Consider the following 22894-nt stretch of genomic DNA (forward strand, 5'->3'; position numbering starts at 1 on the left):
CATGCTCCACACCCCGTCCCTCTCAGATTTTGGAAGGCACTTCAGATTCTTAAACTTTGGGTCGAGTGCTGTAGCTAGCTTTAGAAATCTCACATCGGTACCTTCTTTGTGTTTTGTCAAATCTGCAGTGAAAGTGTTCTTAAAACGAACATGGGCTGGTCATCATCTGAGACTGCTGTAACATGAAATATATGGCAGAATGCGGATAAAACAGAGCAGGAGACATATTATTCTTCCCCAAGGAGTTCAGTCAAAATTTAATGATTTTTTTTTTTTAACGAGCATCATTAGCATGGAAGCATGAAGGGGCATACGACTGTTTAGTATATCTGGCATGTAAATACCTGGCAATGCCAGCTACAAAAGTGCCATGTGAATGCCTGTTCTCACTTTTAGGAGACATTATAAATAAGAAGCTGGAAGCATTATCTCCCGTAAATGTAAACAAACTTGTTTCTCTTAGCGATTGGCTGAACAAGAAGTAGGACTGAGTGGACATGTAGGCTCTAAAGTTTTACATTGTTTGTTTTCGAGTGCAGTTATGTAACAAAAAAATCTAAATTTGTAAAGTTGCACTTTCACGATAAAGAGATTGGACTATGGTACTTGTATGAGGTGAATTGAAAAATACTATTTCTTTTATCATGTTTACAGTGCAAATATTTGTAGTAAAAATATAAAGTAAGCATTGTATGCTTTGTATTCTGTGTTGTAACTGAAATCTATTTGAAAATGTAGAAAAACATCCAAAATATTTAATAAATTTCAGTTGGTATTCTGTTATTTAACAGTGCGATTAAAACTGCGATTAATCACGATTAATTTCTTTTTAGTTAATTGCATGAGTTTACTGCAATTAAATCAACAGCGCAAGTGGTAATGTCATCGTGGCACCTAGGAGTTGCACTCAACGACCAGGATCCCATCGCACTAGGCACTGTACAAAGAGAACAGTCGCTGTCCCAAAGGGCACTTTTGTCTAACTCTGTTAATTGGAAGAAATATTCCATAACCATGTTTTAAAGGCCTGTCTCTGCCTGTGACCAATTGCCTTAAGTGCAAGAGATCAGTCCGGGTCTTCAAAAGCCTACCATTCCAAGTGCTCATGATCGTGATGCATCATTCTTGATATCAGGAATTCAGGGTGATGCTGTAGCTGCCCGAGTGCTACTAGCGACATCTGGTGGGCACAGAGGAAATGCACTCAATAGCCTTGGCCAATACATCTCCCAAGAGGAAGTAGCAAGAAATCAATCCACCACGTTTGGTTTATATTTAGTGGATTGTCATCCAGCTGCAAAAAGGCAGCGCATGACCCAGACAGGGAACTCTGGGACATGCATTTCACTCAACATGCATAGAACATTTAGCGCTCAACACACCAGACAAGAACATAAAGGTGGGCTAAACATACAACAATTGTCTTGCCATGACCACTCTTCCTCAGTTAATAAGCAGCCATGAAATTACAGATCCTAGCACACAACACTCCATGTTTATATGAGCAACCAGTTCACAATGGAGCAGTGCATGCCAGGCCTTGTAGTCTGAGAGCTTCACCTGTACAATTCTTCTGTCAACGAACGTGGTCTATACTGGGGATTAGGTTGGCATGACTACATCTCTCGGGAAGGGTGGATTTTTCACACCCCTGACAGATGTAGCTAAACCGATGTAAGGTTTCAGTGGAGACCAGCCCTTACTCAAGATTACGAAAATCCAGGAATACAGGTAACTCCCTCTTTCCCACAGAGAAAATGTGCTACAGAAAGTCAGAACATTCAAGAGGCTCCTTCATCCATAAGAGGCAGCTCCAACCTGCTGGAGAAGTTACTTAGCCAGCTGGGGGTGGGAGGTGAAGGAGAGTAGCAAACAAACACCACATCACCAGAACCGGTTTTAGGAACAAAATTTATTCCAATTTCAAACAGAGAATTTATTTCAGGAGAAAGATATGAAAATCAAATTTCCATCAGGTATTTCTGTAATAAGGGTCAGCGCCCAGGAGCCAGAGTAGGACTGTTCCAAGAAATGGTCACACTCCTAGACTGGAAAAGAGTCTGGAGCCTGAATGGACCCTGGCACTGGGCAGCTTATTCAGAAACTCCTTTCCCCTCCCCCCTTCCCTCCCCCCCACCCCAACACGCACAACAATACATGCATTTCAAATGACAAGGTTTAAAAACAGCATTTTATATAGTATCTTTTTAAATAGGATGTTTAAATTGTTTAAATCAGGATCCTATAATATACAAGTATAACCAAATAATTTCCACCACATTGGCACTTGTAAAGAGTCTCTGGCACTACTAAAGAAGGGGCATTGGCACAAACCATACTTTTAAAACTGGGTGCTGCATTACAGACTTTACCTCTGCTGGACTCGAACAACCTGGGTTTGTATAGTACAATACGATGGTCAGCACACTCCGAAAGTACATTTTAAAAAAATTACCAAGTAATAAAACACGTGAGGAAAAAAAACCCCATAGCTGAAGGAAATGCCAACATCACTAGGAAGCAACAACAGCAGACCAAAGAATCCGATTCCAGGAGAAAGGGAAACAGGCAGTAGGGCTGGAACAGGGAGGGGCAGTTGCTCACCATATGATTGATCCTTGTGGAATGATGCAAGGAAATGGGCCGCCAATGGAAGGAAAATCAGGACGATCTTCTCCCCACCTCCTTCCCCCATGGGTCTCTCCACTGTAAAGTTTAGGATGACTTGGAGTAGGCCTATTTCTTCAGGACAAAAGAAAGTGCACTATGAATTGAGCTTGGCCAAGAGGCTGTTTCCTCAGCCTAAGATTTGGGATTCTTACACATGAATCTCAACAGACTTCTGTCTTGAGCTTCAATCCCTTGCTCATTACCAGCCCTATCACCGAAGAGGATGAAATCGGCAAGTTTGGTTTTTGATTTGGCACTTTTACTACAGCAGGCATCTGTTGTGGGGTCTGCCCCCAGAGATGCAGAGCAGAGGCTGGTTCTGCAAGAATGCTTCACGATCTAAGATGAAGGCAGACAGGACATCTCTCACCACGCAGGGCTGGCTAATTCCACTGCCTTCTCTTCTATGCTACAACCCATAGACACCTTTGGATTTTGTGCACAACTCTGACCTGTTCCTTCTCTAGGTCAGATGAGACTTCAAAAACAAGTTGTGGGACAGCCCTGACATGTGATATCCCCACCCAATTACCCTCAAGCCCAACTGGTGACCATGCCAATAGCTATGCCAAACAATGGACCAGGAGGGTAAACAGCATGTGTTCCAATCTTTCTAAAGCCCAAAATCCTTCCAGAAATCACAGATAGACAAATTCACTCTGTTCCACACAACGAATGACACAAGATCCTTCCTTCTGTGCCAGGTCAACATCTCTTCGCTTGGCAGGTAGAGGGATGATACCCACACAGATTCAAGTGATTCAAGTGGGAAGTGCCACCATCATTAACCTTGGAAAGGAACCTCTGGGACATTTGTTTCAAGAATCTGAATCTCTTAGCGCCAGGTCCACTGACAGCAATTGGATGCAGTGCAAACCACTCACAAGATCAGGGAAGCAGGAGGACTGGCACACTGTATGTTCCAGAAGAATGGCATTTAGAATAGACCCAAGACAATTAGAAAATCCTCTTCATAGAACACTTTTGACAAAAAGGATCATTTTGGCATAAAGACAGACAAAAACACAGTAAAATTGGTGCAAAGCTGCCTGGCATACAAGAGAATCCCTCCCTTGTTTCTCCTAAACATTAGGCAGGATCAGGAATGTAGTGATTCTACGAGCAGTTGCTGCCCTACTCTCAGCCAGACCCGGGTTCTCTACTTGTTGGTCCCAAGGCTATTATTCCAACACCAGTTCTCTGATATGGCCAGGCATCTCCTCCAAGAGCTTTCTTTCTTCTGTAGTGCTCTGTGAAATATAGCAGTCTTCCCTCTCCTATTCTGGAAAACACGAGGGAGCCCTAAAACAGAACGACTGCAAAGTAATGTGAACTCCAGATTTAGTGTTACACGTCAAAGGCATCTGGGGCAGTTTGATCTCATTACATTTTGTGCAAAACACCGATGTAGTGCTCAGTCTACAAATGAGAACCGTGCAGTTGGGAGATTGGGGCCTTTGTTAGCCTTAAGCAACCAACAGCAGTCTACATGCAACTGAAGCCATGTCTGGTTTATCCAGAGAATTTGGACCCAATGCTACTTGTTGGAATTGTAATAGAACCATTAGTGTTGCCCGTATTTCACATATGTCCAGATGCCACTGCTTCTTTCTCACTGCTTGCTTTGCCATTGCAGTCTTCCTCTAGGCAGATACAGGAGGCAGCAGAGCTTTGGTTTGCTCACTCACCTGAGGTTCTGGAAGCCTATAAAACGAGATAGACGGGCTTGAAGTTCTCAGCTGAGTGGAATTCAATATGGCACCTAGAATCCATTCGGAATAACACCTGTATCAACAAACCCAGCTGCCTTCCCCTGTACTAGCCTGCTGTCCATCCCACTGCAGGAGTCTCACTTCAGCAACACACTCTAAGTGACTGCTGTACTCTCAATTATCAGGCACCCTGCACCTCTGGAGCAAATATCTGTGCAAGTGCTCCAAAGAGAATCCATGCTTCTCTAAAGAAAAACCATGGCAGCATCTGTCTCAGGGAGAGCACGGACAGGAAAAACAGTAATAGAACTCCCCAACCCCTCCTAAAACTTTTCACAACCTTTTCAAGCAGTAAGAATCCTCCTCACACCCCAGAGTCCATGTCACCCAACTCTGGTCCTTTCTAGGCAATCTGCGAGCCAGGCAGGAATGAAGCACTCTTACAAATGCACTCAGCTGGCACAAAACATGATGAGGGCTTCCTTGCTGTTCACAGCATGCAAGAGAACCAGAGGCATGGCATGTGACCCCTCAGGTCTTCAATCCGGCAAAATTTGGTGCTTAAATGCCACAAAATTACTCTGTGAGCTTCTGATCTTCACGGCATAGAGAAGTCGCTCTCTTGGTGCCGTACACTCCACTCGGAGTGAAAGTTTCTTTCCATACATTGAGCCTACTTTTAAAAATAATAATACAGCCAGGCACTTCTCCCCAGGCTCAGCAGCTATTGCTCCAAGAGCTCCCATCATTTAAAGTCCATGAACAAAATACAGCAATATGTAGCAAACCATGTATAGAACATCAATAATTTAAAAAAAAAAAAAAAATCATCACAGTCTCCATACCTTTTATAATGGATACGAAAAAAAAGTAACCCAGACTAAACCGTACAAAGAATGGGAAAGTGATGGCTTTTTTGTTGTTGTGGGTTTTTTGCTATAGATGGAGAGCAATCGTTCCTCCCCAACATTTCATCACAGTGAACCATGGGGTGTGTCCTTGGGGAGGGCAGAGTGGGAACAAAAAGCAAGCAGGATTAACAATTACACCAGAGGCACCCTATGGCACAAGGCAAAGGGACCAGTAGCATTCCACACTCCCACAGTCCAGTGAATTTACAATCTTGGCCGGAAAAGTTATAGATCTCTATATATATACCACGGGAATGAAGAGGAAAATAAAAGCGGCTAAGTGACAAAGTAAAGCCCAAGATGAGGCTGCCTGGGCTGTAGGCAAAAATTAAGAGGTGAACAAGGTGCCGAAGAGTGAGGTGTATCCCCCCCGTTAACTGTGAAATAAAAGCAATTTGTTAAAAATATGAAATCAACTACTCTGTGGACAGAGACATGAGACTCCAGGATAACACTGAGCAAATTCGCCACTCCACAGATCAGACAATTTGCAATCATTACATCATTAAAAATTAAGATTTTTTTTCCTGTAATTTTTAAATTTTTCTTTTTTTGTCTTTTCTTCACAAGGAGGCCTCCACGGGGGCGAGGGGCAGAGCAGGTCAGACCAGGTTGTACTCCTTCAGGTTGAGCTGTAGGATGGTGTCCTTGACGGCAGCAAAGACAAAACGGATGTTTTCCGTGTCTGTGGCACATGTGAAGTGAGAGTAGATGATTTTGTCGCTGTCTGGGTTTAAATCCACAAACATCTTGAGGATGAACTCCCGGGCTGCCTGAGCATCCCTCTGCGGGCCTGCAGCAAACAAAGGCAACAGTAAACAGCACTGCGTACAGTCCATTACCTGGTTTGAAACCCCAGAATTGCTAGTTTGCTTTCTCTCTCTCCCCCTCACCCGAAGGGTAGGAGGTTATGTGACCAAAGGCAGGAAGAAAAAATTTAGCCCCCTTGGTCAAGGAATCCGGAACATCTTATGCCTAATACTAACTGGTCAAAACCTAGTAGGTGCTTTTTAAGCTTGAGAATACCAAGCTCCAACAAGCTCTGACTCTGTGCTCTTTGAAACACAGAATTTGACACAGCCTCCCAGAAGAACAGGCCATCTGGACCAGCATCCTGAAATGGCATGTAAATGAATCTCATCCTCCTGTAACATATCTAGTCAACTGTAAAATAATGCAGACCTTGGACTGTAGATTTCTTCCTGACCCCGTAGTAATCACCTCGTGCCCTGAAGCTCAAAATCTAGTTCCCATTATTTCTGCATGCCGAACAAAATCAGATTTGAAGTAAGAAACACCCCTAAGACAACCAACTGTAGCGTTTCCAATCTGACCAGCCAGTTTATAGAGCTACGAGCTGCAGTCAGTGTTCACTTTATGCCACTAGCAGCTCCTTAGACAGACACCTGGTGATGCTCTATCGTCTATTTGAAGTGCTTGGTATTCACATATTGTTTCCGTAGCATGGACCACACCTTGAGAGAGTATCATCGACCACATCCCATTCGCAATCACACATCATCCTTTGGCAGCTACAGCAATTGCTTATATGGAAAAGTAATATTCGGAAAGCATTTCACATACTTTTCTGCTACCTTCTACTGTGATTTAGCAGCTGAAGATAAGCCAGCACCATGTGACCAATGAATTCACCATGGACCACCAATGATCTCCAGACTAGTGTGAGAACCTTGAAGACAGTGGCTCTCAAACTTTTGTACCGGTGACCCCTTTCACGTAGCAAGCCTCTGAGTGTGACCCCCCCCCCTTATAAATTAAAAACTTTTATATATTTAACACCTTATAAATGCTGGAGGCAAAGTGGGGTTTAGGGTGGAGGCTGACAGCTCATGACCCCCCCCCATGTAATAATCTCGTGACCCCCCACCCCCCCCCGAGGGGTCCTGACGCCCAGTTTGAGAACCCCTGCTCTACATTTACCACAAGTAAAGACTTCAGAGAGGTCTGTACTTTCTGACACCAGGGGGCAGGAGACTCCAGGGCTGGAAAGAAGACTAATTAGGACCTGTTTAGTTACAAGCCCATAATGAGGCAAGCAGCTTGCTTGGAAGACGGAACAGATAGAAATTTCTTTGGGGGAAAGGGGATTCTCCAACTGCCGCCAGTGAACTATGGCCAAAAAAAAACAAACAAAAAAAGGTGGCTCTCCCTTTATCCTGACAGCAGTTTTCAGCTGCCTCCAAGGGCTAAGAGTTGGGAGGAGAGGGCTTAGGAAAAAAAGCTTGTCTGACCTTATTCTCCTGTCTCCCATATACCTTCAATCCCATACAGATTTGGTATCATCCAATTTAGCGGGAGACTGATCTGCAGATCAGAGATTACAGAAAACACTGTTTATGCTGAAGAGCTTAACCCCAAATGGGAGCTTCCCTACATCATCCAAAATTGAGAATAGCAGACTGACAGGGATTTTACCCTGCCTGAAGCTTTTCAACACCAACATCAAAAAAGACTTGGATGTTTTGACCAGTCCATAAATTAGCCTATGTGAAGGGGCTACACCCTGCTCTGGCAGAAGGGGTTTGATGGTCTAATTGGTGTTTTCCATCTGTCTTACCACTAAATTCTTGCATGTCTAGAAGTAAGTTGTACACCTGTATGTATATTTCAGGTATGCAAATTAATACTCTGAAATCAAAATAATCGTAGCTCAACTGAGATCCATGCACAGATCTACGGGAAGCAGCGTTTCTGGTGACACTTGGTGGCAGCTTTAATTGTTGATCTATGAAAAGTTTGCAGCTGTTTTTTCAGTCAGAATCCACAAGTTACATGAAGATCAAGATAGTCAAATTTACTCGCCACTTTTGCTCTTTATGAAAAGTATTTCTACCCAATGAAAGGTCTGTCTCCTCCCAACGCCACTCGATCCTACAACAAATTCAGCGCTGAATCTGTAACATACTCATTTTATAGCATCAAGATTTCACTGTAAATCAAACAGAAGAAAGCAGCAAACAGAAGCCCACTCACATATGAATTAAATACCTAATTAAAAATCTCACAGGTTTTTTGCTGTTGGTTTCTCCCCCCTCCCCTTATTTAAAAGGTTCATTCTAGTTTGAAAGAGCCTCTTTAAAAATCACTTACCATCAAACTCTGGGAAATAGTCAACAAGGTGGGAGTACAGGATCTTGTCTTCCAACAAATCTTTCTTGTTGAGGAAGAGGATAACAGAAGAATTCTGAAACCATGGGTAGGTGATAATGGTCCGAAAAAGGGCTTTACTCTCTTCCATCCGGTTCTGATGCAAGAAATAAACCACATCAACACACCAAAAACCCTCATTTGTGAAAACCTGGCCATCTCTAATCCTAGACACATGAACTCATCCACATCACCCCAGATATCTCAGATGTCCTGTATTGAACACCTTTGTCCCATTTCAGTTTTGGTCCAGTGGAGTGTGTACGTAGGAAACAAGTGCAACATCTGTGACTGACTTGAATTTAATTTGGCTGGTTTTAATTACTTGCCAATGTGCCATCTTATTTGCCCAAGTCATTTTATGCTTTTCATTACCATGTGATCGATTTGGGATCAACTTCTGGTCATGAAGATTTGTTCCCAACAAAGGTATGTGTTGGTTCATGAGAAGGAGTGCCTGCTGCTGCTTAACAGATGCTCTTCCAGCTGTTCAAGGCACTATAATGATGTAGGCAAAGAGATTAGCCATTATTTGGCAAGATAGTTGCAATGATACAAGGTATCTAGGGTGGGAAATTTAAGATGGGAGAGAAAAAAGGAACATGTGCAAGAGCTTGAGGGCTTTTCATCAGGGTCGCAGAGAACCTAAGATGTGGGACACCCACTGACATGAGAATATTTCTGTAGAATTTGAGTGCACTGTGCATTTGAAATCTATCTTGTACCCTGTTTCCAGAAGTGTCATGACCCATTTAGCCCTAGGTTCTCTTTGTAGTGGGAAAAGCTGAAGGCCAAAAACAAGTTACTACTAATTCAAGTTCCAGTTCTCTTGGCACCAAGCAATTCAGTACCAACCTCCAAGAAAATCAGAACGACCCTCCCCACTTTCCCCTCATCATTAGGGCCTACTCTTGCTCAGGCTTACCTCATTATCAGATTCCACTAGAACTTGGTCATATTCACTAAGGGCTACTAAAAACATGATGGAGGTCACATTTTCAAAGCAATGGATCCACTTCCTTCGTTCTGACCTCTGACCCCCAACATCCACCATTCTAAGGAAGAGAAAGACATACAATCTATCAAAGCAATAGGCTGTCAAGGATCAATAAGAGCTTCTTCGCCTGCACCCAAAGCACTAGGATATGAACGGGAGAAACAACTTTCTCCCCCCAAAGTGAAGCAGGCATCATGATACAGTAACATGTCCTCTACGAGCAGTTGTGCTCAGACAGCGTAACAGGAAGTTCTCGGAATGCTAATTCCACAGCCACCTCCACGTTTGACCCATTTCTTTTTCTTGGGAGACTGACCGCAAATACAAGCATCCTCATTCCTGTTTGCATCCTGGCCTCGTTCACTAAGCAGAGCGTCTGAAACCAGGCTCATCCATCACCCTGAACTATGGAGACTGAAAAGAAACTATGGCAAATCCATTTGAATCCTGTTCTACCAAATGCCAAAGCTATTTACATTTTGATATTAAGGTTTTATATTAAAACTTCTGATTGTGAGAGAAAGTTTGAGGTTAAGGACTTCCTTTGGCTATTGGGCTTTCCCCAGGACATTATGCTGAATGGAGTTATGCTAATCCACAGGCAAAGCATGAAACCCAGTCAACCACACATTCACACCATATGCCTAAGAAAAGCCATCAGGATACTGGGTCCGTAATTTGAACCACTATATTTCACCTGCATCTCACTTCTATTGCATCTTTTATAAACGGATCTCCAAAAAAAATTATAAAACAAAGCCACCTAAGTCCAGTCCAGTGCCTATATCTCAGTGGAGCGTTATTCCCATTTCACAGATGGGGAACAACAAATCAGAGGTGGTGACTTGCACTGCAGCAAAGCTAAGAACTGAACCCCAAATCCAGGTTTCTAGTCCCTTTTTCTACCACATGTTCACTCTTCCCCCTCCTAGAACATTACATGTTATGACAGCATGGACCAGATAAGTATTTAGATAGAATAAAGGAGAATGCCTGTTACAAAGTAGCAAATATGTTAAACAGTACATAGAGAGGCATGATATTTGGAGATCGTATAAAGGCACAGTTAAACCTATAGATACACATATGATGCAGAAGTGAGTCAAATCCTGATGGCACAAGCTATTCATAGGAGAGCACCTTCGGAAGACACACTGGAGAATACACAAAGGAATCAGTACAGAGAAAGCAGGATCTCTCATTAGAGTTAAAGACACGTGGATCAAAGAACCTAAACACTGCATGAAGATAGAAGAATTTCTTGCCAGGAGTTATGTTTCAAACCAGTGTTGCCAGAAGAGGGCTTAGTTTTTCTCTTGCTGGATTAAGCTACCAACAGTTTGTCCAATGGGCTGGTGAGCTGTTATGTACTCATCAGGTGCCAGCATGTTGCTCCTCCTGTGATGTGTTAACAATTCCAGCTGTACATCCACCTCAGGCTCTCTAGATAGAATCAGCAAGTATAGTTCCAAACTATGCCATTTAACCAACACCCTCCTCAATTCCCAGAAGCTATTGGTTTCAACTCCTCTCACTCAGATGCCCTTAATCAACTTAAAAATCACAATAAATCTCCCCCCCCCGCCCATTTCCCAAACGCATGCTAAAGTCCTCCCTACCTAAGAACATGGGTACTCTTGATCAGTAGTTTAAAAAAGCCAAGAGTAGTCCTCCCCCAGTTCAGTCCCACTTGAGAGAACAGTTATAGCATGGGCTACAGCGTCAGTACCTGAAGATAATATTCTCTAGGTCGAAGGGGTATTCTATTATTCCGGTTGTAGGAACTCTAACCCGTAGCACATCTTGCTGGGTTGGTAGATATCCTGGAGTTGCGATTCGATCCACATCACTAAGGTAGCTGTGAGAGGCATATGAAGGGGGGAAAAAAAGCACCTTAGACTGTAGGTCACACTCATGGGGGTTTCAACACATTATAGCCATATGTTCCTTTCTCCCCCACACGTTAAGGAGACCAAAAGAAATCTGACTGCTTGAAGCATCACTAGGATCATTTAAAATGGGACAGGACCAAGTACTGGAAAACATACTTCAGGGAACAACCTTTCACTGAATCCCAAGGAGACCTAATAGGTTTCTCCACATGTAAATTTCATGACTGTCTATCAATTCCCCAGAATCCCTTCTGATGTAGTAACTGCCATGTGTCACACCTCACACCCTTCTGGTTATAAAAAAAAAATCTGTATGACCCAACACAATGCCATCTTCCAGAGTCTCTATGCACTCAGATATTCTGCAACAGCTCCAAATGTCAAATCCTGATCCCCCTCAACCGTAGCTCCGTAAGGCTAAGTCAACAGGGGAAAGTGGCATTTCTGCTGTGTAGGAACCAGGAACAGGGTACAGAGATGGTCTGGGTGGGCACTGCATAGCCATCTGTACATCCTGGGACCGAGGTGTGAACAGCTCCATTTATCACCCAACAGAAATCGTGGGAAATGGCTGGTGGTGTTACAAGAGTGTATGGATCTTCCAGACATTCCAGTACTTAAAAAAAAAAAAAAAAAAAAAAAAACACACTTATCCCATCCCATCCCCTGATCCCATCTCCCGCCAGAGCTCTTTGTATCGAACAACTGAAGCCACAAAAACCAGAATCAAAAAAGCAAGGTGACAACAGTTATTTGGAACCAGAGTTACTGAAAAGGCAGGGAGGCATATGCTTACAGTTCAAACTCAGAAGCATACACCCACATTTCCTAGACTACCCCACCAGACTAAATCATTAGCAGATAGATATACCTATATCATGGGGTGAAGTAATAGGAAGAAAGAGGATAGTCTACAAAAACTAAAAGACAGCAGGGCCAGTTTGCAGTGTGAACCATATTCAGGCATCTGTAGACATCAGCTAAGTTTTAGGAAGCTTTTGTTTAGCCAACATGGCCCTGATATCCAGCAGCGTGCCAGAGTGCTTATGTACTTACTACTTAGCTGAGTCGGAGAGCTGATATTCTCGCCTCCTGTCATAACACTCTTGGATTCCAGGGTCAGTCCACAAGGTTTTAATTGCACTTACATATGGCTGCTCAAAGGTTGAGACTTTTTCTACGTCTACTTCCCGAATCAGCAGTGCATTGGTCTGAGGATAGAAGGTGAAAGGCAAGTGAGCATACATTAAACCTAGATCCTCTTGCAAGGGCTCCAGGAATGCTGTATCTTGAATGCTGGTCAAGCTGCTTACATCAGCTGCAACAGGACAGTAATGGGCAGACTAGACATCTAAAAATTATCTGTTCAATTTGTACTTAGATATCCAACAGAAGATCTAAGTACAAATTGAAAAAGGAAAAACAACTATTTTATATTCTCAGTAGCAGGCACATCTGTGAAAGCTCCTGGAAGCATCACGTGATCCTTAACAGAAATGATTTAAACAGAAATGGCAACCGATTCTCTGAACTTAACTTACCAAGTTGTGCTGGAGCATAAGTCACCTACTGTTTAGAAAATACCAAAACCCAAGCACAGATCTCAGAGTGTGGAGTCCCGGACTGCCTGACGGGGGAGTGCAGTCAGTTTTATTACTAGAACATAGCTGTCTCGTGTTTCATTTTAAAGCTTTAATTGATTTTAGCCTATATTTTAAGAGTGTGGGAGACCTTACTGCAGTCCGTTATAATCAAGACCTCTTCTTTCATGGAGGAGGAAAAAGATAATCAGAACAAAACTGACATCACAAAGTGCAGCAGGACTGAAATCATCACTGCAGCAGGACTGAAATCATCACTGCAGCAGGACTGAAATCATCACTGCAGCATGTAATATAACTACTACACACCAATACTGCAATTCCTAAGGGTTTTCTGGATGCAATGAGAAGCAATGTCTGTTCACCCACACTATACTTGTCTTCAGAGAGAGACTTTAATCTAGTTTGCTTTTCTATGTACATTAAGCATTTGTGGAAGGTGACAGATTATAGCCCCAGAGTCCTTTAACCACACCCCAGAGAAAACACGGGTAATGCAAGCATCCTCATACCATGCCCATGCTTCAGCATGGACCCAGATAGACTCTCTCTAAAGGCCAAAGGGGAGTTCAGCCTTCAAGAACCATTCAATCCTTGGCCTCTCTGTTGAGAATGCTAATAAGAGGGCCAGGTTAGAGGCAGCTATGATGTGGATACCTGGTCATTAAGAACTCATCTGAGCCCTTCGACTTTTTCCATTTACTACTCAGTAGTGATATCTTCAAGTCTAGACTGACTTGGGCCTCAATTTGGACCAATGATCTAGAGAAGAAAGGTGCCACACCCTATTACTAATCTCCTCGGGCCTCCCAGTCCCTATGTGGCTATTAAAAAAGTTAAAATACAGCAACATACAATAAGCCTGGTATAACCTTCACACAGTTTCATTTTGAAAAATAAATCCACTAAGTGTTGTGACAGCAGAGCATGTGAACATCTAAGTTCTTGACACTCACACACTTAAAGGCATCTGCATTCATACACCTTAAAGCCAGCTGAACTAATTTAAAACACATTTAGCCCAAAAGTTTACAAAATCTTGTAAACCAAGCTTCATCCCAGAATAAATTTTTGAGTTGAGTTACAAATCCTTAAAGAAAGGTTAATAAAAGGAAAACTGACAGATCTCCATCTGCCGCTGTTAGTAGGTGTCACTCTAATCGTGCAATCTTCTGGGCTCTCAGCAGCTCCCTTATGCACCTTCTGGCGCTCTGTAATGACACCGGTCATGCAGAGGAAGGCCTGGCACACTCAAAATGCTTTGGTCTTTCTGAGGTGGGTGCAGATCAGTTCGCACCCCTTGAAATTTTTATGTGGGACAACACACACGTCTAGCCAAATGAACACTGTTATACTCCCTGTTGACACCCTATTAATAAAGGCACAGAGCAGCATAGTACCACAGAAGCAGTGAGGGATACAACTGCCATACGGGGCCAACTACCAGGAAGTTTGAACAGGTAGCAGATATAGTACAAAAGGCAGCACAAATACAGGGCACGAACCTACAGCCGTGCTCTAAAAAAACCCTCAGACAAACATGAACTGGTGAAGCAAATCCACCAAGCGACGAAACGATGGCTTGATGGAGCTCTGCACTTTGGCTCACCTTATTCTGTTCGTACTTGTATAGAATCTTCAGGGTCTCCATGGCCCTGATCATGGACTGCATGGCAGTGAAGATGTTTTGGTACACCAGCTTGGTGAAGCCCCTTTTGTCCTCTTCAGAGTAGCCTGAGCCATGAATTATCCTCATCTGTTTGATAAATGTGCTCTTCCCGCTTTCCCCAGTGCCTGCAAATGAAGAAACGAAAGGAAAAGTCAACAGAGATCACAAATGAGGTGTGGTACAGAGGGAGTGAAGCTATTATTGCATCCTACTCCACTGCACCTATTAATGGACCCAAGCGGATCTACTCCATTGATTATTACTTCTCCAGTTCCTTTTTGAAAGTCTATATAGTGGCCCTGGTGGGCCCATCCAATGTCAACTATAAGCCTAACTGAGCATGATAGAAAGAGCACTTGTTCTTTTTGACAGGCTAAAAGCAATTCTGGTACACACACCAAATCTTACATTACAGACACTCCCACACATCCTGCCTCAAAAAGCCCTGTCCGTCCGGCACACCTGACCTATTCCCATACAATCCAGCTTGATGCTATAATCACAGCTTCAGCTAAACTCCCTGATATATTCCTAAATTAGTACATTATACAAACTGGGATGCCAATGGGCGTGGGGGAAGGCTGTTAGATCATGAAAGCTCCAGTAGAATTCTCATTATTTTAGTACAATCACTCTTTCCCAACCCAATCTAGACACCTCCTTACTAGATATGAACTCAATATATTAGAAAGAGCAGCTCTGAAAGGAAGAAGGGATCAAAAAACTACCTTCACCATACATTTTTCTTCTCAGTGGCCTGAAACCACCATCTGATAGTGAAATATTTAAAAAACAAAAACAAAAAAAAAAACAATCACCACCACCACGTGAAGTGGTAATCCTTTCTGGATTATTTTAAGAAGTTTGGATGAGAAACAACTTGTGAAGGGGACGAGGAAAGGAAATCTCAAATCTCTACTGCCAAGCAGAGTTAAAAACACATACAGAGACCAGCAGGCCAAACAGCAGGAATTGGTAAATAAGAAGTCCAGACCCCCCTGAGATGCAGCAAGATCAGAACTAAATCTCTATCCCTGCTGAAATGAACAAAGTCATCCTTTATCAGTTAGGGGCTAAGTAAGAGGGACACAACTGGTATCAAGCAGATAGGTGGCTTACGTTAATTTTGGCAAGAGGACTCCTAAAGTTTTAGGAAAAGTTACTCTTTTGCCTAAAAGCTTTTACCGACTACTGTTCCAAGTAATACTGAAGTTTACTTTAACCCACAGATCTGAGAGTCTTCCTTGTTTCTTCTGTTTGTTACACTGTGGCATTCAACAGTACTTGGCCTAGTCAGTCTCCCCCGTTTGTGTGAGTCTCTTGCACAGCAACAGTGAAGACTCTGCAGACTCTGTTGTACGTGCAATACCTTAAACTACAGACTTTAAAATCAGCTAGATGTCACGTGAGTGTTGCTTCAACACCGCCAAGCACTAACCGCTAACATCTCCAATAAAAGAAAAGGGATGGCAAGAATGTGCTCCAAATCCAAAAAGGCAGCGCTGCAAGTACAATGCAGACCACACACCACTCATCACATGGTACAAGCCTCCCTCACGACACTGGTTTAATACCAGTTTGGGAAGGCAAGGTAGAGTTGCACTGGTTGGATGTTTCGTACATCCCCAACTCTTACCAAGCCTGCATTCTGTACCTGCAGTCAGGTGGGCAGATCAACATTCCTGCCATTAGGGGCTTAGGAAGATGGAAGCTACATCAGGTGACAGTCCAATGATGAAAATAAAAAGCAGGAAAGGGACAACGTGAAAACTTTCTTACCTTGCAGGGTAAGTGTGAGGGAGAAAGGTTGGCAAAGAAAGGCTTCACACAGCCCTGCCACAATCAAGACCCAACTAGCCTTGGGGGATAATGGGTTTTGTCCAGCGCCCTCTTCTGTATGTATTCATTTATATGGCTACTGATCAGCTATAAGGATCAACCATATATGCCTTCCACAGACCGTCCCCCCATAGCCACCTTACACAGTCTGCAGCTAATTCCTTCACAGAGCAATAGCTCAACTGTACATTGTCCATTCTCCAGAAATATGTTCAATCATTCTACAGAATGCTCTTGTGGAAGTTTCCCCAGATTTGCAGTTGATGTGCATTTAACTAAAAGCTGACTCAATATGGAGCTTTGCTGATTATATTGGCCCATGTATTACAGACTACCCGGATAATGAACCCAGACGCATGCTCATCTTGAGAAATATTAGGAAGGTGACAAATCCTTCAACTCTCCAGATTCAGGGACACAATCTATGGAAAATGCCTGGCTTCAGCAACGTGAACAATCAGATCTCCAACTAGAAATCAGGGGGGTTCTATGTATTAAGACAGAGGCTAATTTATCACAAATGCACATAATTACTCCCTTTGAGTAGATTCTGAAGTTCCTATGTCTATACTGCAGGGCAATAAACAAATACCCAAGCAGAAAAAAACCCAAAACCAAACACCAAACCAGAAAGAGCAAGAAAAGACTAAAGAGCCTAGCAGAATTTTTAATGTCTCAGTTTACTGAACATTAAAATAAACATTAAGGAGTCCGGTAGCACCTTAAAGACTAACAGATTTATTTGGGTATAAGCTTTTGTGAGTAAAAAAACCCACTTCAGATGCATCAATAAATAAAACAAATGTTGTTACTGCCACTAACTAGCTATCTTGGTCTCCTCTAAAAAGTTAGACCACAAAGAGAAAAAAAAAAAAAATCAGAAAGTGAAATCTTTGCGGTTGAGTACACTGTGGTGAGAACACTTCCTCGTGCTTTTACCACAGTAACCAACAAAGAGTTGAGGCACCTCAAAGCACTTTGATGATGCAACTGTAATACAAACTTCAGCACCAGATCACTAACTTAGGTTCACTTATTCTAGCACACAAGAGATCAAATGCACAACCCCTGACCTTCCATTTTTAAATACGTGCCTCCTGCTTGGCTTCGGTCCCTCAACAATATACACACCATCACTGTGATGGGACCCTGAAACCACCAGTGAGGATAGTCTCCTGTCTTCATAAGGACATAATAACCTTCTTTATACGACAGTGTTGAGATAAGGGAATAATCTGAGCTCACCATTCCTTCAGTCAACCCATAAAAGCCACCTAGTTTACAATAAGTGTTGCTGATGACAAATGCATTTGAAAACGAACTCATGTTGGGTCAATGGCACCCACTGCTTACTTTCATATTATTCTGGGACCCAAGTAACTTTACACAGGAAACATAATCTCATTTTCTTCATTAAAAAGATTAACGTATGCCCAGTATCGGCGGGCAGTAACTGAAGCACTGAAATAGCACTATTTATTAGCAGCCCAACTCATAACAGCATTTCTATTTTTCACTCAGTAATTCTGGTTCAAGCTTCAATATAAACCAACTGTCACCACACTGGACAGCGAAGCTGTGTGGAAGAAATTACCTCTGCTTATTTTGCATTCTTATTGATACTCTACTGTTTATATGATTTCTCTTAAAATATATCCTGCCCTCCCCAAAATTCTTAACCAAGAAAATGCCTCTCTCTAACTAACATGATCTGCATTTATGCTCCACCATACACACCAAAGGATTCTGAACCACACACAGGACTAGGAACCACATACAGGAAATTAACTTTACCCACCGCTAGAACAACCCCCTTTAGGGGCTAACATGACTGCTGCTTAGTACTATGTAACAGTTTAGGAGAGGCAGTGAAGAGTACCATATCCTATTGAAAGTGAAAATGAATATAAGGAGGCAGAATGCAGTTATTAGGGCTAACGCTGTTATTCTTAGGCCTTGTCTAAACTATGGATGTCTCCCCACAAATCCTCACTAGTTTTTTTAAAAGTTTAGCTGAACTGATTTTAAAAAACAGGTTGGAGCCAGTTGTAGGCCAGGGTCCAGGCAGCTCGAGGTTTTGTTTTTTTAAAATTTTTAATGAATCAGTTTTCAAACTAGTTGAGTCAAGGAATGGTTCAGACCTCCTGGAGCTTACTCTAACCATGGTACAACCAGTTTTAAAACTGGTTCACATTAACGGTTTTTAAAGCCAATTAGATTTGGGGGAAGGAAAGTTCCCTAATATAGACTCAGCCTTAAGAAAATTGACAAGTGATCAGAAACCTGGTTTTACATTTCACCTGGACAGCAGCACCTCCATCATGCTTTTAACATGCTGCTGGGATACTGTACTATTAATGGCTAGGAAGAAAGTACATCATTTACTCAATCAGTAACACCACTATGCATCAACCTAGATATGCCTATTCAGTCATTCCTGGCCAGACCCAGCCTCGCTTAGCTTTGTAAAGCTGATGCAGACATACCCACATGTGGATTTCGAACTGGACCACCTTACATCTTCAAACAACCCTGACTGGCATGCCAGTTCAGTACACATATCAAATTAAACAGCCTTATTTAATCAGACCTGCTTCCCATTTTGATTTGAAATCACAGATACAATAGATGAACAAGGCCCATGACAGAATGTATAAAAGAGCAGCAATAACTTAGTGTTTTCATAGGCCTCATGGGTTAAGAGTAGCTTATGGGCTACCTGCACCCAGCATCACATTTCCTGCTAACATTGAAGTCCGTAATCTATTATTTTTTGAAAACTTATGATGGCAACTCTCCAAAAACCATGTAGAAGAACTGATTCCCTATCCACGAGGAACCTCAGAAGTACTATGATACACCTTAGTATGCTGATGGAGATATGAACACAGACAACATTTTGTTTACATACTTAAATGACACTCTCACCCCACCAGTGTGGTATCTGAACAGGTATGTCCTTATTCTAGTACAGTGGAGCCCCACTCCTAGAGCAACTCCTGACTACTTTCCTTTCCTGGGCTAATCCTGCTCCATACTTATTACTCCACTTGACTTCAGATTTACTGTGCCTTATCTTTATTTCTCCAAGCCCTCCCTCCAGGTTGGTTTAGAGATCTCTGTGCCCTACTAGAGGAGAGAATGGGAGGGAAAGAATGGTACCCAGGGACCTGGGGGGCTATAGCTGGATAAGTTCCCCGCATTTAACAACGGAGGGAGAAGACCATAGACACCACCAGACTAGGTGGAGAGGATTCCTTCATGAAGAGATGTTAATGAAAGACTCAGAAGTCTGCCAACAATATATAATTACATCAGTTTTAATAATGAAAATTCGCAAACACAAATAAAGCAGTAGGTCCAGCTCCCCTATAAAAGAGTTCTTCAAAAGGATTTTTTTAAGACTAAAAGTATTATCAATTTTGAAGTTTCTGCTTATGTCAAAAGCAATTTTAACACAAAATCCACTATGAAAGAAAACAAATAAACCAGTCAGCCCCCAGCTTCACTATTAAAATTACTCCAAATCTGGAATGAATAAGGAAGATTAAAAAGAAGGGCATGGTAACTTCTAAACAAATTTCCCATATTGTTTTTCCTCACAAGTTATTTTCTGGACAACGGCAAAGTGCCTGACAGTTGTCAACTCTGATAAGTACAAAAAGGTGTGCGGAGTTGGGGGTCTGACCAGCACAGATGTGCCTCCAGAGCATCACTAGAGATTAACATGTGGGTTCTAAGATGGGGGAAGGAAGGATGGCTACTACTGAGTAGTTAGTATCGTGCCTAGCACAATAGGACCCCATTCTTTGTTGGGCCACAGGCACTAGTGTAATAAACATGTTTATTGTCAACAACAAATACATGTAGAGCTTAAAAGGGACATAGTTTTTAACCATGTGATTGGTGCGAAGAGTGCCTACTTTACCACATGCAGAGGAGGGCCCATATAGCTGCAAGGGATGCGCTCACAGCAATAATCATTGGGGAAGAAGGCAACTGATGCAGGGGAGTGAAAGCCACATTCAGCGTGGGAATGATGGGACGAAGGGGCAGGAGATCCAGGGGATGGGGGGCGGGGGAGAGAAAAGAATGGGATCCAGAGCAGGGCAGGTGCTGGGGTCGGAGGACAGGGGAAGAAGAGGAGGGGATCCAAAGCAGGGCAGGTGCTCTGGGGGAGAACAAAAGGTGTTCCAGAGCAGAGCAGGTGCTCTGGGGACCAGGGAGGGTGCTGGGGGGGGGGGGGGAGAGCAGGGCACCCAGAAAAGGAAGAGATCTAGGGCAGGGTGGGTGAGGGGGGATCCAGAGCAAAGGGTGGGTGAGGGGGGATCCAGAGCAAAGGGGGGGGGGGTGAAGGGGGATCCAGAGCAAAGGGGGGGATCCAGGCAGGAGGGGGTGAAGGAGGGGATCCAGAGCCGGATGGGGGAGAGATCCAGGGCGGGGGGGGGGCACAGAAAGGATCCGGGGGGAAGGGGAGAGATCCAGGGCGGGGGGGGCACAGAAAGGATCCGGGGGGAAGGGGAGGGATCCGGGGAGGGATCCAGGGCGGGGGTGGGGCGGGCACGGAAAAGATCCGGGGCGGGGGGGGCCCGGGGGGGGCCGCGGGGCGGCGGCCGCGGGGGGGGGGGGGCTCCTCACCCAGCAGCAGCAGCTTGAGCTCCCGGCGCGCGTCGCGCTTGTCCCTCCGCAGCTGCTTCTCGATCTCGGCGTTGATGCGCTTCGACTCCTTCACCTCGTCGCTCAGGCAACAGGCCATCATGGACTCCAGAGTCATGGCTCCGCCGCCGCCGGGACCCCCGGCCCGGCCTCCTCAGCCCGGGACCCCCCCCCGCGCGGCCCGGCCCGGCCTCCTCAGCCCGGGACCCGGCCTCGCCCCCGAGCCCGGGACCCCTCCGGCCAGGCCTAGCACCGCTCCCACCCCTCGGCGCGCTCCCCTCCGCCCGGCTGCACCGCCCGCTCCCTCCTTCCCCCTCAGCCCCGCCGAGCGAGCGACAAGCGCGCACAGCCTACCCCGCTGCCCCTGAAAACAAGGCCTAACTGACTGCGGCCGCCACCAATGGGAAGCGCTTCTTAGCCGGGAGGGGCGGGGCTAGTAACGGCCCGGGGGCGGGGCCCGCAGAGGGAGCAGGTTGCAAGTTTGGTTGGCCGAGCAGGAAGGGAGGGGCAGGGGGGAGCTGGACGCGCGTTCGGGAGCCGGGGCGTGGGGCCGCTGGGCATTGTGGGATGGTGGAGGACTGTGGGAAAGGGGGAGGCTAGGTGAGGGAATGAGTGGGAGGAGGTTGAGCCGCTCGGGGGTGCTGGCCAAGCTGGGCTGTGGGGTGGAGCAGGGCAAAGGGAGCAGAGAAGGTGGGGGCTTCCACCAGCTGGGGCATATGGGGGAGCTGGGACTTGCTTCCACCATCTGGATTATAGGGGGGGGGGGGAGCTGGGACTTGCTTCCACCATCTGGATTATAGGGGGGGGGGGAGCTGGGACTTGCTTCCACCAGCTGGATTATAGGGGGGGGGAGCTGGGACTTGCTTCCACCAGCTGGATTATAGGGGGGGGGAGCTGGGACTTGCTTCCACCAGCTGGATTATAGGGGCGGGGGGGGAGCTGGGACTTGCTTCCACCAGCTGGATTATAGGGGGGGGGGAGCTGGGACTTGCTTCCACCAGCTGGATTATAGGGGGGGGGGGAGCTGGGACTTGCTTCCACCAGCTGGATTATAGGGGGGGGGGAGCTGGGACTTGCTTCCACCAGCTGGACTGGGGGGGGGAGCTGGGACTTGCTTCCACCAGCTGGACTGGGGGGGGGGAGCTGGGACTTGCTTCCACCAGCTGGATTATAGGGGCAGGGGGGGGGAGCTGGGACTTGCTTCCACCAGCTGGATTATAGGGGCGGGGGGGGAGCTGGGACTTGCTTCCACCAGCTGGATTATAGGGGGGGGAGCTGGGACTTGCTTCCACCAGCTGGATTATAGGGGGGGGGAGCTGGGACTTGCTTCCACCAGCTGGATTATAGGGGCAGGGGGTGGGAGCTGGGACTTGCTTCCACCAGCTGGATTATAGGGGCGGGGGGGGAGCTGGGACTTGCTTCCACCAGCTGGATTATAGGGGCGGGGGGGGAGCTGGGACTTGCTTCCACCAGCTGGATTATAGGGGGGGGGAGCTGGGACTTGCTTCCACCAGCTGGACTGGGGGGGGGAGCTGGGACTTGCTTCCACCAGCTGGATTATAGGGGGGGGGGAGCTGGGACTTGCTTCCACCAGCTGGATTATAGGGGCAGGGGGGGGAGCTGGGACTTGCTTCCACCAGCTGGATTATAGGGGCGGGGGGGGAGCTGGGACTTGCTTCCACCAGCTGGATTATAGGGGCGGGGGGGGGAGCTGGGACTTGCTTCCACCAGCTGGATTATAGGGGGGGGGGAGGAGCTGGGACTTGCTTCCACCAGCTG

General features: G+C 45.2%; 1 protein-coding gene across 1 annotated transcript; it reads right to left on the reverse strand.

Annotated features, from left to right (window-relative positions):
* Positions 1-1897: 1897 nt before the first annotated feature.
* Positions 1898-21381, reverse strand: GNA11 (G protein subunit alpha 11). The gene is made up of 7 exons (XM_073324624.1): positions 21098-21381; positions 14561-14745; positions 12407-12561; positions 11188-11316; positions 9387-9516; positions 8405-8558; positions 1898-6086 (listed from the first exon to the last, which is right to left on the reverse strand). The coding sequence occupies exons 1-7, from the start codon at positions 21231-21233 to the stop codon at positions 5896-5898; spliced, it is 1080 nt and encodes a 359-aa protein (XP_073180725.1). The 5' UTR covers positions 21234-21381; the 3' UTR covers positions 1898-5895.
* Positions 21382-22894: the final 1513 nt, after the last annotated feature.

Source organism: Lepidochelys kempii, chromosome 25, assembly GCF_965140265.1.
Source record: "Lepidochelys kempii isolate rLepKem1 chromosome 25, rLepKem1.hap2, whole genome shotgun sequence".
NCBI classification, from domain to species: Eukaryota; Metazoa; Chordata; order Testudines; family Cheloniidae; genus Lepidochelys; species Lepidochelys kempii.

Coding starts and splice junctions, on each gene's coding strand:
- GNA11 (XM_073324624.1), bottom strand. CDS start 21,233: ATGACTCTGGAGTCCATGATGGCCTGTTGCCTGAGCGACGAGGTGAAG. Junction 14,746..21,097: donor GCTCAAGCTGCTGCTGCTGG/GTGAGGAGCCCC, acceptor CTTCATTTGCAG/GCACTGGGGAAAGCGGGAAG. Junction 8,559..9,386: donor TAGTGGAATCTGATAATGAG/GTAAGCCTGAGC, acceptor TTCTTGCATCAG/AACCGGATGGAAGAGAGTAA.